Source organism: Culex pipiens, chromosome 3 (assembly GCF_016801865.2).
Source record: "Culex pipiens pallens isolate TS chromosome 3, TS_CPP_V2, whole genome shotgun sequence".
NCBI classification, from domain to species: Eukaryota; Metazoa; Arthropoda; class Insecta; order Diptera; family Culicidae; genus Culex; species Culex pipiens.
Window position 1 is genome coordinate 12,992,992 of NC_068939.1, and position 14,903 is coordinate 13,007,894.

The 14,903-nt window shown below is 36.7% G+C and overlaps 2 protein-coding genes across 9 annotated transcripts in view; both read right to left on the minus strand.

Moving 5' to 3' along the window:
* The window catches only part of LOC120432597 (RNA-binding protein 1), a 454,616-nt gene that overhangs the window by 409,532 nt on the left and 30,181 nt on the right, over nucleotides 1-14,903 (minus strand). The gene's annotated exons all lie outside the window — the stretch shown is intronic.
* LOC120423495 (rap guanine nucleotide exchange factor 4) overlaps nucleotides 1-14,903 on the minus strand; it is a 330,099-nt gene that overhangs the window by 120,911 nt on the left and 194,285 nt on the right. For all 7 annotated transcript variants that reach the window (XM_039587335.2, XM_039587332.2, XM_039587331.2 and 4 more), the window contains one exon: nucleotides 5,941-6,087. In XM_039587335.2, coding sequence (XP_039443269.1) covers nucleotides 5,941-6,087 — 147 coding nt within the window. The remainder of the gene's footprint in view (nucleotides 1-5,940; nucleotides 6,088-14,903) is intronic.

The window sequence follows — 14,903 nt, forward strand, 5'->3', positions numbered from 1 at the left end:
CAACCCCTCCCTCTTTTGCATATTTTTATTTAACTTTGTGAACCTTTTTCCGCGGGGGATACAAGTCTGTGGATATTTGGACTGAAAAATGATGAGGATTCTGCGTTTTTTTGGTGTCAGTTGGGGGAATGATGGAGAATTTTCAATTTATCAGGGTGTTTTAATAATGCTTAACCAGAGTTTATTACCTGGTGGTCACGAGAAGGTCAAATCCAATCGAAGCTTCATACCAATTTCTGAAATAAAAAATCAAGGTATGTAACACGCTAAGATACATTTGTTCCCAGCTAAAAAAGCATAATTGTCCCGTCCAATGAAAACAAAAAAAAAGTACAAGGAAAAGATAAATGCCGTGCCGCGACCCGCGCACGCAACCAGAACCGCGTGTCACGGCCACAAATCATCGTTTATATCAACGGAGTTACGATCAAGATTTACGCACGACCACCAAAGTTCAAAACCCGGGAAAACCCGGAGCAAAAGTTGGGGCGCCCCTTTTCCACCTCTCACACCTGACAACAAAAGGTGTTTTCCCTCAATTTTTTTTCCAGCGAAAAACACGCTTTCAATGATGATAATGACGGCAGTGTCAGTTCCATCATCACAATCATCTTCATCATCTTCTTCTTTTTTTGGCAGCAATGCATCGTGGTCCCAGCCAGTAATGATAACGAAAATTTATTTTTATCCTCCCCCAACTCCCCTTTGACGCTGGAAAAACTTTGTTTGTGTGAAAGAAAACACTCGTACCTGGACGTGGCATTCACCTCTGTAAGGTTAGGCTGGTTCGAACTTTTTTTTTGCACACCCGAGCAGACGGTTATAACCTTGGAATAACATTTTTTGATATTTGAAAATACTAGGCCAATAACATTTTATGTTATTTATAACAAGTTTTGTTATTCGCCGTTATGATTTTTTTGTTTTTGAGTTGTTATTGTAATAACAAACTAATAACATTTTAAGTTATTCTTCAAACAAATCTTTGTTATTATTTTTTGTTACTTTAACAACTAATCCGATCATCCCAATAACAGTTGGAGGTATTCTTCAATAACAAAAAATGTTATTCCAAAGTTGTTTTGGCTTTCAACCAATATCAGACCAATAACAAATTTTGTTATGATAACATAAACTGTTATTAGACCCTTATGCAAAAGTTGATTTTTCAAGAAGAATCCATAACACTTTCTGTTATTTTAACAATATTTGTTATTGAAATGGCATGAATTTTGTTATAACCGTCTGCCCGGCCAGGACTACGATTCGAAAAGTGAGCAATTCTCTACGAAATCGGCCGGTTTCGACCAATTTTATTTTTTTAGGATTTTTGGATTTTGATGAAACTTTGTGGGAGCCTTCCCTATGACCGAAGAAGCTATTTTGTGTCATTGGTTCACCCATACAAGTCTCCGTACAATTTTGGCAGCTGTCCATACAAAAATGGTACGTAAATATTCGATAATCTGTAACTTTTGAATGAATTTTCTGATCGATTTGGTGTTGTCGGCAAAGGCAAAGCTACATTATTGAGGAATATTCATAAAAAATAGATACGCAGAAACAAAATTGCCAATTTTTTTATTGTTTTTTTTTCACAAAAACTCAATTTCCCAAAACACGTATTTTTTTTCGAGATTTTTTATATGTTTTAGGGGATAAAAACCCGCAACTTTTGAGCCATAGAGAAGTATGGTCAAACGTTCTGCCGCCGAGAACTTAAATTTTTTTTCCACCTCATATTTGATTTAAAATTGAATTTGCATTCAAAAAGTACTAAAATTTCAAATGGGCCAAATATTCAATATAACGCCCATTTGGAATGTTAGTCTTGACTCCAAAATTTCCAAAATATTGTTTTCGAAAAGATCGGAAAATTTCACGAATGTTTTTAATTTTAATATTAAAAAAAGTTGCTGAGATATCGACATTTGAAAATGGAGGGTTGTTTGGATGAGACTTGAAAAAAAACAATTTGCCTGTTTCATTTTCTTTTATCCGCTGTATCTCAGTAACCAGAGGTCCAATCTTCAATGATTCTCAGACGAAATTGTAGGAAAACATATTTTCAGAAATATCATGAACCCTTTTTTGAAAAGGAAAAAAAACTAGAATTTGAGTGGCTATATTTTGAAAATTACGCACTTAACTGAAAAAAATAAATTACTTTTCGATTGCAAATTTGATTTTAAATAAAAAATGGGGTCAAGTAATTTTAATTACAAGATTTATTTTTTTTACAAAAATCACTTTAAAAAAAATCATAACTCGTCAGCCAAATTATGTCCAAACTTCTGAATGGCATAAAAGATGCGGGTGTTTGTCCCCTAAAACATATGGAAAAATTCAAAAATGTTAAATTACGGATTTTGAGACATTGAATTTTTGTGAAAGAAAGTTAATTTAAAAAATCATACATTTTTTTCCGTGTACCTATTTTTTCTGAACATTCCTCATACTTCCTCATGCCGAAGACACCAAATCGATCAAAAAATTTATTTGATTTTTGTATGGAGCCTTTTATGGGAGAACCAATGGCACACAATTACTTGTTTGGTCATAGAGAAGGCCCCCACAAAGTTTGAGTCAAATAAAAAAATATAAGTAAAATCCATTTCCGGGTTTGGTGGAGAATTGCTCTTTTGTATTTTTTTTATGAGAAATACGTTTTTTTCGGGATTTTGAGTACGCCAACAAATTGGGTGCCCAATTCTACATAAAATTTCCTCTGACGCCAAATTTCCAAACCATCACCATTTCAGACTGACGAAATTGTTGAAAAAACACGTCTTTTCCGAATGTACAAAAAAGAAAGGGGTAGTACCGCAGCTCTGTCAAGAGATGTCGAAAAATGGAACAACTGTGAGTTGGCGGAGAATGATCAATTTTAATGTGTTTTTTAAATTGTTTTTAGTTAGTTTTTCATGTGTTTCAAGTTTCAAGTGTTTTTCAAACATTATTGGCTATAAAATATTAAAATTAGCTTTGGAAATGTTTTTTTAATTACTGCATTTTATATTGGCTTAAAATACAGTGGATGATACAACCCAACCCTGCCTCTAGACGGGCTTCGATTTAAAAAATCGCCAAAAATCAATTTTTCAACCAATTTTTGATCTTCAAAAAGCATTGGAAAGAAGAACTTTTAAAATTTTGGAAAATTTTAGGGTTGGAAGTTTGACTTGTTTTATGTGACTTTGCCAATGTTTTTAAAAATGTATTTTTTTTAGGGGTCATATTTGGCTGTGTTTTTTACTAACATTTCCCATATTTTAAGTAAAAAGAAGTATGCAGTAATTTTTCTAGTGCCCCAGACTACGCCTCTACGCATTTATTTACAATTTAAATAATAATGGTTCCATTTTATAACAGAAAATGTGAAAAACATGCAAAAAATTGAAAAAGTTACTGTAAAAACATGAAAAAATTAGAAAGGCAAAATGTAATGATAGGAGGAGGTAGAGTAGGCCAAATACTACCAAAAACAAACATAAACTAAACAAGATAAATGCAAATTCAAATACTAAAAATGAAACAAGAAAAACATAAAACAAGAGAAGTAAAGTTTTTCGTAGAACAAAAGTTGCTCAAAATGACCTCCTGAACACGGGAAAAATAAAAAATTTCGAAAAAAAATGTGGCAGTAGAGGTTTAAAAACATAGCCAAAGTTGAGCCCAGAAAATGGATTTTCTGAAAAATTGTGAATTTAAGAAGTTTTTCTCTTCTAGAAAATTGTTGAGCAACTTTGTAGAAAACATCAAAATTGTATCTCGCACTTTGAAGCACTTTAAACGTTAAGATGATGCAACTAATATAGGCCAGGCTTTTTTATGTCCTTTTACAACATTTTCATACTTTCAGTATACGCTGCAGTTCAATGAGGGGCTATCCATAAACCACTCGTACACTTTTTTTTTGTTGAAAATTTTGGCATTTCTTTCCAGATTTAAATTTGTTGTTATATTTAATTTGTTATCCATTCTTATAAAAGTATAGAAAGATTTGTATCTATCAGGTAGGGTATTTTTTTATAATACCTACAATTCTTTATTAATGTACATACGCATAAAATGTTACAAGACTGTCAGTCACGCAGGTGTTTTTGGTAATAATTGAGAAGAATAATTACTCAAGTGGTCATTTTGCTGGTTGACACGCTCCACCATATTTATAATGCTATTAGGAAACGATCACTATGTTAACTTCATGCCACTTGGTCAATTTTATTCATTTTGTGAAGCTGCACTTATTCTGTTTGATCTATTATTTTTATGACGTAAAACTAAAATTACTGCAATGCCAAAAATGATCAAGACAGCCAGGCCAATGAAAATGCCCCAATTAGGTCTACTATTGTTCTCATTCGGTTGTTTGGTTTTAGGACTAAGCTTGAGCCATGTTTTTCGATAGTTGAAACTAGATCCGTTCAAGCATTGACATTTCGCATCCGAGTGTATTCTAGGCGACAAGTTCAATTCAGGATACATGGATCGTACTTCCTGAATACTCATCGATTGTTTGTGGAGTAAGAGATCGACAGTAGTTGAACCAAAATATAAATTTCTTGTGTTTAGAATAACTGTTTGGTTGATCCCTTGCCAGAGCAATTCAAAGCCATCAGCCCTATAATCTAAATTATAATTTGCTGATAATTTCACAGCAGCTTTCCATGATCCATTAGCACGGTTGATCTTTAGCTGCAACATTTCGTGGTAGTTGCATGTTCCATATAAGGTCATCTCATGTCGCACATTTGCGTAGGAAGGTTCCATCATCATACAGGGGTTGCGGCGCAACAGTTCTTTAGTGTCAATCATGATTCCATCACCTCCGTTATAATCAACGTAGAAAAATGACACCGGTTTGTGGAAATCTTCGACAGTTTCTCCAGCTAGAAGTTCGTTGTTCAGATTTGGTTTACGAAATCTGATCCATGTGTCTTGAGCACTCGGGTTAAGGAAAATCAATCCGACGAGAGTTGCACTAAACCACTTGGTACTCATATCACTGCTGGTCGAAAACTGTCTGCTAATCTATATCGTTGTTAATCAGACAAATCTATCATAATGTGATGGTTAAATTACCACTGAAAATGATGACATTAGCCACTTACTGTGTTAATGAATTGGTCAATTTAATCAAATTACAGCAGTGTTTCTTAACCGGTAGAGCAATTTTACCATTTATGAGAAAAACCCTAATTATAACTAAAAATCAATATTTTTTTAACTTAGCTCAATTATGTAACATTTAACTCCATTGTCTGGTTTGTAATAGTTTTGCAGTCTGCGACAAAGACAAAAGTTAAGTCTTGAACCAGCCTACCAGGTTCGTCCATCCTGGAGGACCAGCCCGAGAGGGGTCACAAGTTGAGCGATGAGTCTATTTCCAGCAAAGTGGAAATGATAAAACGTGCGTGGGTGGTGAAGCCTTCGGCAACAGGAAGAGGGTTATTAATGGACCACAATGGGACGGTTTTGGGGTAGTAAAGAAATGGTCTTTTTTTTACTTCCGATGTTGAGTCAAATGTCGTGGAAAAATGATGATTGTTTTTGTTTTTGTTATTTCAATTTTGTCTTCACCCAAAACACACTCCATTCATCCTTCATAGAAACAGGATACACCTTAAGCTTAATTAATTGGCGCTCCATTTGCCAAATGAACTGACACTTTGTACCGTCTGTACAACGTTTTCGGCCTTTGTGACCATGGCACCGCTTTCCGATGGGACGGTCCGATTGCCCAAACTTTTCCCATTCGCAGCAATATCCCCTTCCCGGGAGCTTTGTTTGCGTTTCAAAGCCAGCAAAATCACTGGCCCTAATTAGCGCGATGAACCTAATTAAAGCCCCGACGACCTTTCCCGATAACACCTGAGCTCGTCGTTCGGTTTGTACGCCACCCCCCTCCAAACCAGACACAGAGACGGAAAGGCTTACCTCGAAGATCAGTCTAAAGTCGGCCTGCTCGACGCGCAGCAGCTCGCAGGTCGTTTTGGTCACCACCGTGCTGTCCCGGGGCAGGTCGTGCAGGATGGACTCTCCGAAGGTAGCGCCCACGCCCAGATTACATAGCGTCACCGAGAGCTGGGGAAAAAGAGAGAGAAGAAATGGGTTGCGTTAGTGCTTTTGTAAGTGATGTTATACTAAAAAAAATAACAATTTCGTAGGATTGGGAGTAAAACAAAATTGAATAAAAAAAAAAAAAAAAGAATGGACATAACAAAAATATTAAAAGTAGAGGTGGGACAGAAAGACAGATTAGATATAAATAAAAACGACACAAAATGTTTAAATGTAAAAATTAAAAATGATAAAAATGTACAATAAAAAACTAACTTAATCCACCTATGTGGTTGATGCCTTCCTCACTCTTTACCAACAATCGGTAATAAGATGGGTTTGGACACAAATTTCATCAATTTTTTAAGATCCGGTATAACAATGGAAAGGTCTTTGGCCTTTAAAAATAAAATAATGTCACTTTAGTGGTCAAAACTCGAGACAGGGTTGCCAATATTTTGGACTCGGTGGGAAAGTCTTTCGATTACCTAACCAACGATGGGTCGGATAATGGATTCGGACATTGTTTACATACATTTAAGTGAGATCCGGCTTCAAAAAAGTACATAAATGTCACTTAAGCGGTCATACCTCGATGCAGGAATGCCAGATTTTCAATGTTTTGGACTCGTTAGAAAGGTCTTTTGATTACCTAACCAACTATGGGTTGGATAATGGATCTGGACATTGTGTACATAAATTTAAGTGAGATCAGGCTACAAAAAAGTACATAAATATCACTTAAGCGGTCATAACTCGAGGCAGGGTTGCCAGATCTTCAATGTTTTGGACTCGTTGGAAAGGTATTTTGATAACCTAATCAACGATGGGTCGGATGATGGATCCGAACATAGTTTACATACATTTAAGTGAGATCCGGCTTCCAAAAAGTACATGAATATCACTTAAGTGGCCAAAACTCGAGGCAGGGTTGCCAGATCTTCAACGTTTTGGACTCGTTGGAAGGTCTCTCGATTACCTATCAAACGATATATAACATGATGATATTTGGTGCAATTTCCTGCCATTTATTCAACTTCCGAAAATATGCGAAAACACATTTTTATACATAACTTTTGAACTACTTATCGAAACTTCAAACAAATGAATAGCACCGTATGGGACCCTAAACCAAGTAGAATAAGACTGGTTTGGTCAAAATCGGTTCAGCCAGTGCTGAGAAAACTGAGTGACATTATTGGTCACATACACACACATACACACAGACATTTGTTCAGTTTTCGATTCTGAGTCGATATGTATACATCAAGGTGGGGTTTCGAGCTTTAAATAAAAAGTTCATTTTTAGAGCAGGATTATAGCCTTACCTCAGTGAGGAAGGCAAAAACTATAATATTATGATGCAGAAAATTAGAAAAAAAAACTAAAACTTAAGATAGATAGGTAGATGAGACAGTTGAGACAGAGGGATAGATGAGACAGAAAGTAAGATGAGACTGAACGCAATTTGGGGCAGAATGACACATGAGACTCAGGCCCGTATCCAGGATTCTTCAATGGGGGGTGTTTCCCCCCATAAGGCGTTAGGGGTGTGTGTGTGTTATAGGAAGGGCGTATACAGTCAACAAATGCGTACCAAACAAAAACGTGAAATTTGCTTTATATATTGTAGCAGTAATGCTAAAAAAATATCTAAACATCAATAAGTTCATGAAAATATTGTTATTCTTGCATATATTATTGATGTGATATATGTGATAGAAAATATTGAAATAACGTTATTGAATCCTTGATAGTTTAGATTGTTTTGTTTTCAATTAATTTTTTTCTCTTCAGTAATTTGTTTTGCCCCTAAATTTTTGGAGAAAATTTTACAGGACGGCATTTTTTATCTTTACACAGCTTAAGCCAGATTGGTAACGAACTCGAGCATCTCAAGCCAAATCAATTCAAAATGGAAATCAACTCGTTTTATCTATGCATTTTGGTTTTCGCCGTTTTTTTTTTATTCTTCAAACATATCATGAGCTTATAGTTTGTGTTTTAAGGAACAAGTTTGCCAAAGACATCAGCGAGATTTGCTTTGGCACAAACAATAATCCCTTAGTTTGATTTTAGTTTGAAATAAAAATTAAGGCGATGTAGACGTATCTCTTCGATGTTTACAGCAAAGTTGTTCTTTAAAACCCAAACTATAAGCTCATAAAGTTTTTGGAAAATCAAAATCAACAAAAAGTTTTCGTACCAAACTTACCAGATTTCTAGATTTCTTTGATAGAACACAAACCTCAAAGCTGACGGATTTTTTTTCTTGTCAAATGTAACATACCTACCAACCAACAACTTTTATTTTCAATCCTCGGTCTTATCACACAATAACATTTTTAAACATTTTCGAATCAATCACATTTCAGAGATCAGTTTGTAGATAAAAAAGATAATATCGTCAAAAAAACATTGATTTGTCCGTACAAGTTTCCATAGAAGTTTGACAGCTGCCCATACAATTGCTTACGAGGCCATTTCACGCCACTCGAAATTGACTTTTTCTGAACATGCCTAAAATTTAGCGGAGCTGTTTATCCTATGCCGGGAACCGTGGTGTAGGGGTAAGCGTGATTGCCTCTCACTCAGTCGGCCTGGGTTCGATCCCAGACGGTCCCGGTGGCATTTTTCGAGACGAGATTTGTCTGATCACGCCTTCCGTCGGACGGGAAGTAAATGTTGGCCCCGGACTAACCTAGAGGTTAGGTCGTTAGCTCAGTCCAGGTGTAGGAGTCGTCTCCCTGGGTCCTGCCTCGGTGGAGTCGCTGGTAGGCAGTTGGACTAACAATCCAAAGGTCGTCAGTTCGAATCCCGGGGTGGATGGTGCTGTATTGTGATACGAGGGAATAAAAGACACTTTGTATGAAATACTTTACCAGACTTGTATTTCCGACGACTTCTTGGTTAATCCGACTCGTCCAGAGTCCGTTGACGAAAGAGGACGAACTACTAGCGCAGGGCGCTTTTATAAGGTAGTTTTACAATTGTTAACGTTGGTATAACTACTACTTCCTGACAGCTTAAGGCGTTGACTTACAATGCACTGTCAACGTTACAGCAACGACTCAAATAGGGTTTGATACACATCAACTCTCCCGGCTTTAATATTTGTTTGAACTGCTACTTAAGAACTCTGACTGACCTGACCTTTTGTTCGACTTGACGACGTTTTTTTGTTTCACCGGCTTTTCGACTTATTTCATGGAATGCGAAGGACTAGCCTGACTTTATTGTTGACTCGACACTGTCAACAATGATTAGCTTCAAGCACTAACCGAATTCATGTTCTGGAAACATTTTTCTACGAATGTTGATCAACACGTGACCAACGACTGACTGACTAAAAGTTCAAAGACTGGCTTGATGAACTTTTCACTGACTGACTGCAAAATGGCTGACTGCCGACTTCTAAACACTGAATTTCAAACACCGTGACTTACCACGTGGAAACTCTTAAAGACTGTACTCAGCTGACATGGCTGAGGCTCTTACGACAAGGATGACCTTGACACCAGATTCGATGGCGGCGGATCGAAGCGACTGCCGACGACCACAAAAAACTAACCGACAGCATGCATGTTAGAATTTACCTGAATCCGCTCTGGACCACTGGCCACCATTCTCCTCCACTAACCTTGATCTTTCCAGGACCATCCTTGACCACGTGTTCACTGGCTGACAATCGAGACATTTCACTGACCGCTTAGTTTGATCTGAGCTAGATCTCCGAACTTTCTCCACCAACAAACAATGACCCACCGAGCACATGTTCGTTTGAGGTTATGTTCTTCCACTACGATGGTAACAACTCACTTTCTTCTCGATTATCAAATTAGCACTCATTATTCCACTCGCATCGATATCTACGCGTTTTCCTTTTCACCTCGTCGCCATTGCTGTATTGTGATACGAGGGAATAAAAGACACTTTGTATGAAATACTTTACCAGACTTGTATTTCCGACGACTTCTTGGTTAATCCGACTCGTCCAGAGTCCGTTGACGAAAGAGGACGAACTACTAGCGCAGGGCGCTTTTATAAGGTAGTTTTACAATTGTTAACGTTGGTATAACTACTACTTCCTGACAGCTTAAGGCGTTGACTTACAATGCACTGTCAACGTTACAGCAACGACTCAAATAGGGTTTGATACACATCAGATGGAAGCTAAGGTGTAAAAAGAGGTTTGCAATTGCCTCAACAATCAAGCCTTCGAACACCTAGTTTCGAGTAGGAATCTCGCAATCGAGAACGCCAAGGCAATGCTGTAGAGCGAATAATTTGATTTGATTTTTTTTGTTTATCCTATCGAAACATGCAAAATCCCTTCTTTTTGGCACCGCCCCAAAGTTTTTTCGATTTTCATCTATTTTTTTAAATTATAGTTTTCAAATGGCCATGTCGTGGATACAAAAAAGCAAAAATCGACTGCTTTTTTTAAAAAACGCTGAATTATATGGCGTCATCAAATTGTTTATTCGAATCGAACTTTACTTGTTAGGGCAAGTTGAAATCTCTTGAGAATTTCAAATTTATAAGCTTAAAGTAGCAGAATTTACCTACATCCATCCCTGCATCATTTATTCTAATTGCTCAAAATGCTGCCATGTTTGATATTAATCAAAATGATGACGCTGAATTGAAGCAGCGTCAAGTTTCTTTTAAAAATTGCAGTCGAATATTCGTTGTCGAATATATCATTTTTTTCCAAAATATTTGACAATGTTTTTTTTAACTGGCGAAAATCGTAAAACTTTGGGGCTGTGCCAAAAAAATAGAAGATTTTTTCATGTTTCGATATGATAAATAGTTTCGCCAAATTTCAGCAGGATCAGAAAATATAGATTTCGAATTTGTACTTTTTTGTTTCCAGTTCCAGTTCCATAATGTAAATTTGGAAGCTGTAATTTTGGAAGGTTGAATATTTCCTCTTTTATGATGTTATTTTACCTCAATTTAGACTGAAAAAGTTACATTACACCAGAATAGTGGTAAAAATACACATTTCCAGTGGTAAAATTACACCTTTTTTCTGACATAAAAGATGTACCCCTTCCCAGATGTAATATTACCATGATTTTTTTTCTGTGTATATAAAAAAAACTTTGGCGTACATAGTCAAAGTTGGATTTGGATCTGGCTGATAACGATCTAAGTATTTTACAAACAAAATCAAGGAGGGCCTATCCAGTTCGTCAAAGGCTTTATAATAAAAATAGCTGGCCGATTTTAGTGCGATTTCGATTTTTCGAGATTATAATGAGGCCTTATTAAGCTAAACTTCAGTTTTTTTCAAGGCGTCAACGATCAAAGTTTTTATTTTTTAAATAATTCTTATGAAGGCGTATTAAGCGAGAGTTTAGTTTTTTTCAAGGGGTCAGCGATCAAAGCTTTTTGCCTTTCTTACAAAAGAAAGGTTGAAGGTTTGCTTTTGGAAAAACGCTTTTCTCAGAAATCTTTAAAAAATCGTGCACGGCGAGGGATCGTCCCAGAAAAAATCCCAGAATGTCTAGTTTGAAGGTTTAGATGCGTTCTTTCGATTGAATTTTGGCCCGAAACCCGGAACTCAAAGTCTGATTTTTTAGAGCTCTTTTTCTGAAATACTTGAGCGATGTCTGTATCCGCTCTTAAAAATTTGTGTCTTCCATCATTGGAAAACCGCTCGTAAAACCCACAATTTTTATATTTCAGATTTGTAGCCGTGGGGTCGGAGACGAACATTTTATTTTTCGATTTACAATTTTCGACCAGTAAATGTGGTCAAAGCCATTTTTAGAGGTATTTTTTGGACTATTTTACAGATAACACTATCAAATTTAAAGAATTCAGTTTCAAATAAAAATCCATTCGAAAACATGCGCCATAAACTGCTTGGGCCTAAAATTTGAAGCTTTTCCAAAATGTATTTCCAGAGATATAGCCATATTCGGGAGCGAATGACCCATAGGCAAGCTTCCCATGCGCCAGTGCCAACGCACACCGCGGGTTTGGTTTTCTAGCTTCGGTACGTGCCTGAACCCATTTGTGTATTGGTATCTTGGTACATCGTACCAGCGCACCACGACACTCTCGGCTCGCCCCATCGGTTTTGTGTCTGGCACTCACCCATGGCATGAACACAGCGTGCCGTGGTACGTGTCGTGGTATTGAACCCGTTTTGTACCGCCAGCGCGTACCACGGCACGTACCTCGGCTCGTAACGAGTGAAGCACCTTGGCTCATATACCGGATTCATGCCATGGGTGAGTGCCAGACACAAAACCGACGCGGCGAACCGAGAGTGTCGTGGTGCGCTGGTACGATGAACCAAAATACCCTCGGTTCGTGTGAGTCGGGTACGGGTGTAAACCGAACAAAGCAGGCGCAAAGCAAACCCGAGGTGCGAGTGAACCGCGTGTACCGCACGGTGCAGGGAAGCTTGCCCATAGGGTTAAAGTTCCCCTAATAAAATCAACAACAACAACATAGCCATATTAGTGTTTTACGTCTTATGTTTATTCTATTTTTTCCTATTACATTTTTGGTTTTATACGGAATCATAAACTGAACATAAAATTTGAAGTCCCGGCTCGTTCTCGCTCAAAAGATCGACAAGTCGTCAAGTCGAAGCATAAACGCCAGCACATTTACGCTTGCGCGTTTTACGCTGCGCGTGAAGGTGTTCTTTCTGGCTTCTCATAATAGATTGACAAAGTGCAATAACGATACATATTTTTTAAGTTAATCATAGACTAACATTAAAGACTGAGTACCCTTTATTTTTTTTTCTAATAATGTCAGTCAAATAAGTTTTTCTTAATTAAATATAATTAGGACCCATAATGTACCTCTGAAAAAAAAATCATTCGAGGTTTAGTCTAAAAAGATTCGAAGCTTTAGGTCAAATTCTCACTGGGTGGTATCATTATGTTTCTGAAAACTTAATTGCACCAATATATTTTAAGGAAATTCATCATTTTGCAAGAAAGGGCGTATTTAGTGACAGTTGAATTTTTTTCAAGCCGTCAACGATCAGAGTTTTTGCCTTCCTCACCTTACTGAGGAAAGGCTATAAAATCACTCGAAAAATGAACTTCTTAATTCGACCTCGTAGACCCACCTTCACGTATACCTATCGACTCAGAATAATGTTCTGAGCAAATGTCTGTGTGGATGTGTGTAGGTGGGTGGACAAAAAAATTGTCACTCGATTATCTCCGGACTGGATGAACGGATTTTGACCGTATTAGTCTCATTCGATCCGTCTTGGGGTCCCATAGGTCTCTATTTAAAATCAGCAAGTTTAGTTAAGTACTTCAAAAGTTATGCTAAAAAAACGATTTTGGCGTATGTCCGGAAGATTGTAAAAAGGGTGGTTTTTGCAAGAAACCCTATCATGTTATACATTTTCAGAAAGGTATTAAAAAGACCTTTCCAATGAGCCCAAAACATTGAAGATCTGACAACCCTATCAAAAGTTATTAGCACTTAAGTGTTATTTATACACTTTTTGGAGGCCGGATCTCAGATATTTCAATGAAAATGATGTCCGGGTCCATCATGCGACCCATCGTTAGTTAGATAATCGAAAGACCTTTCAAATGAGCCTAAAACATCAAGGATCTGACAACCCTATCAAAAGATATTGACACTTAAGTGTTATTTATACACTTTTTGGAGGCCGGATCTCAGATATTTCAGTAAAATGATGTCCGGGTCCATCATGCGACCCATCGTTAGTTAGATAATCGAAAGACCTTTCAAATGAGCTTAAAACATGAAGGATCTGACAACCCTATCAAAAGTTATTGGCACTTAAGTGTTATTTATATACTTTTTGGAGGCCGGATCTCAGATATTGTGATAAAAATATTGTCTGAATCTTTCATGTGAACTATCGTTGGATAGGTTTTTTTTATCAGACCTTGCCGATGAGCCAGAAAAATTGAAGGTCTGCGATTCTATCAAAAGAAATGAGTAATAAAGTTGATTTGTTAAACATGTTAAGGGAATGTTGCTATTTTTACTGACTTTATGAATGTGAGGAAGGCACCAACCACCTAAAGGTGGATTAAGTAACGTTTTTTTGAAATAATTTCTTGTGGGCGTATTTAGTGAAAAAAAAATGTCAAGGCGTCAACGATCAAAGTTTTTTTTTTAATAATTTTTATGAAGGCGTTTTAAGCGAGAGTTTAGTTTTTTTTTTTCAAGGCGTCAGCGATCAAAGCTTTTTATACAGTTGAATTTTTTTTTCAAGCCGTCAGCGATCAAAGTTTTTTTTTTGAATATTTTCTTGAGGGCGTATTTAGTGCAAGTTTTTGTGCAAGGCGTCAACGATCAAAGTTTTTTTTAAATTATTTTAATGAAGGCGTATTAAGCGAGAGTTTAGTTTTTTTCAAGGCGTCAGCGATCAAAGCTTTTTTTATATTTTCTTGAGGGCGTATTTAGTGACAGTTGAATTTTTTTCAAGGCGTCAACGATCAAAGTTTGTTTTAAATATTTTCTTGATGGCGTATTTAGTGGAAGTTTTTTTGCAAGGCGTCAACGATCAAAGTTTTTTTTTAATAATTTCTTGAGGGCGTACTTAGTGAAAGTTTTTTTTAAGGCGTCAACGATCAAAGTTTTTTTTATTATATTTATGAAGGCGTATTAAGCGAGAGTTTAGTTTTTTTTTCAAGGCGTCAGCGATCAAAGCTTTTTTTATATTTTCTTGTTGGCGTATTAAGTGAAAGTTTTTTTTTGCAAGGTGTCAACGATCAAAGTTTTTTTAAATTATTTTAATGAAGGCGTATTAAGCCAGAGTTTGGTTTTTTTCAAGGCGTCAACGATGAAAGCTTTTTTTATATATTTTCTTG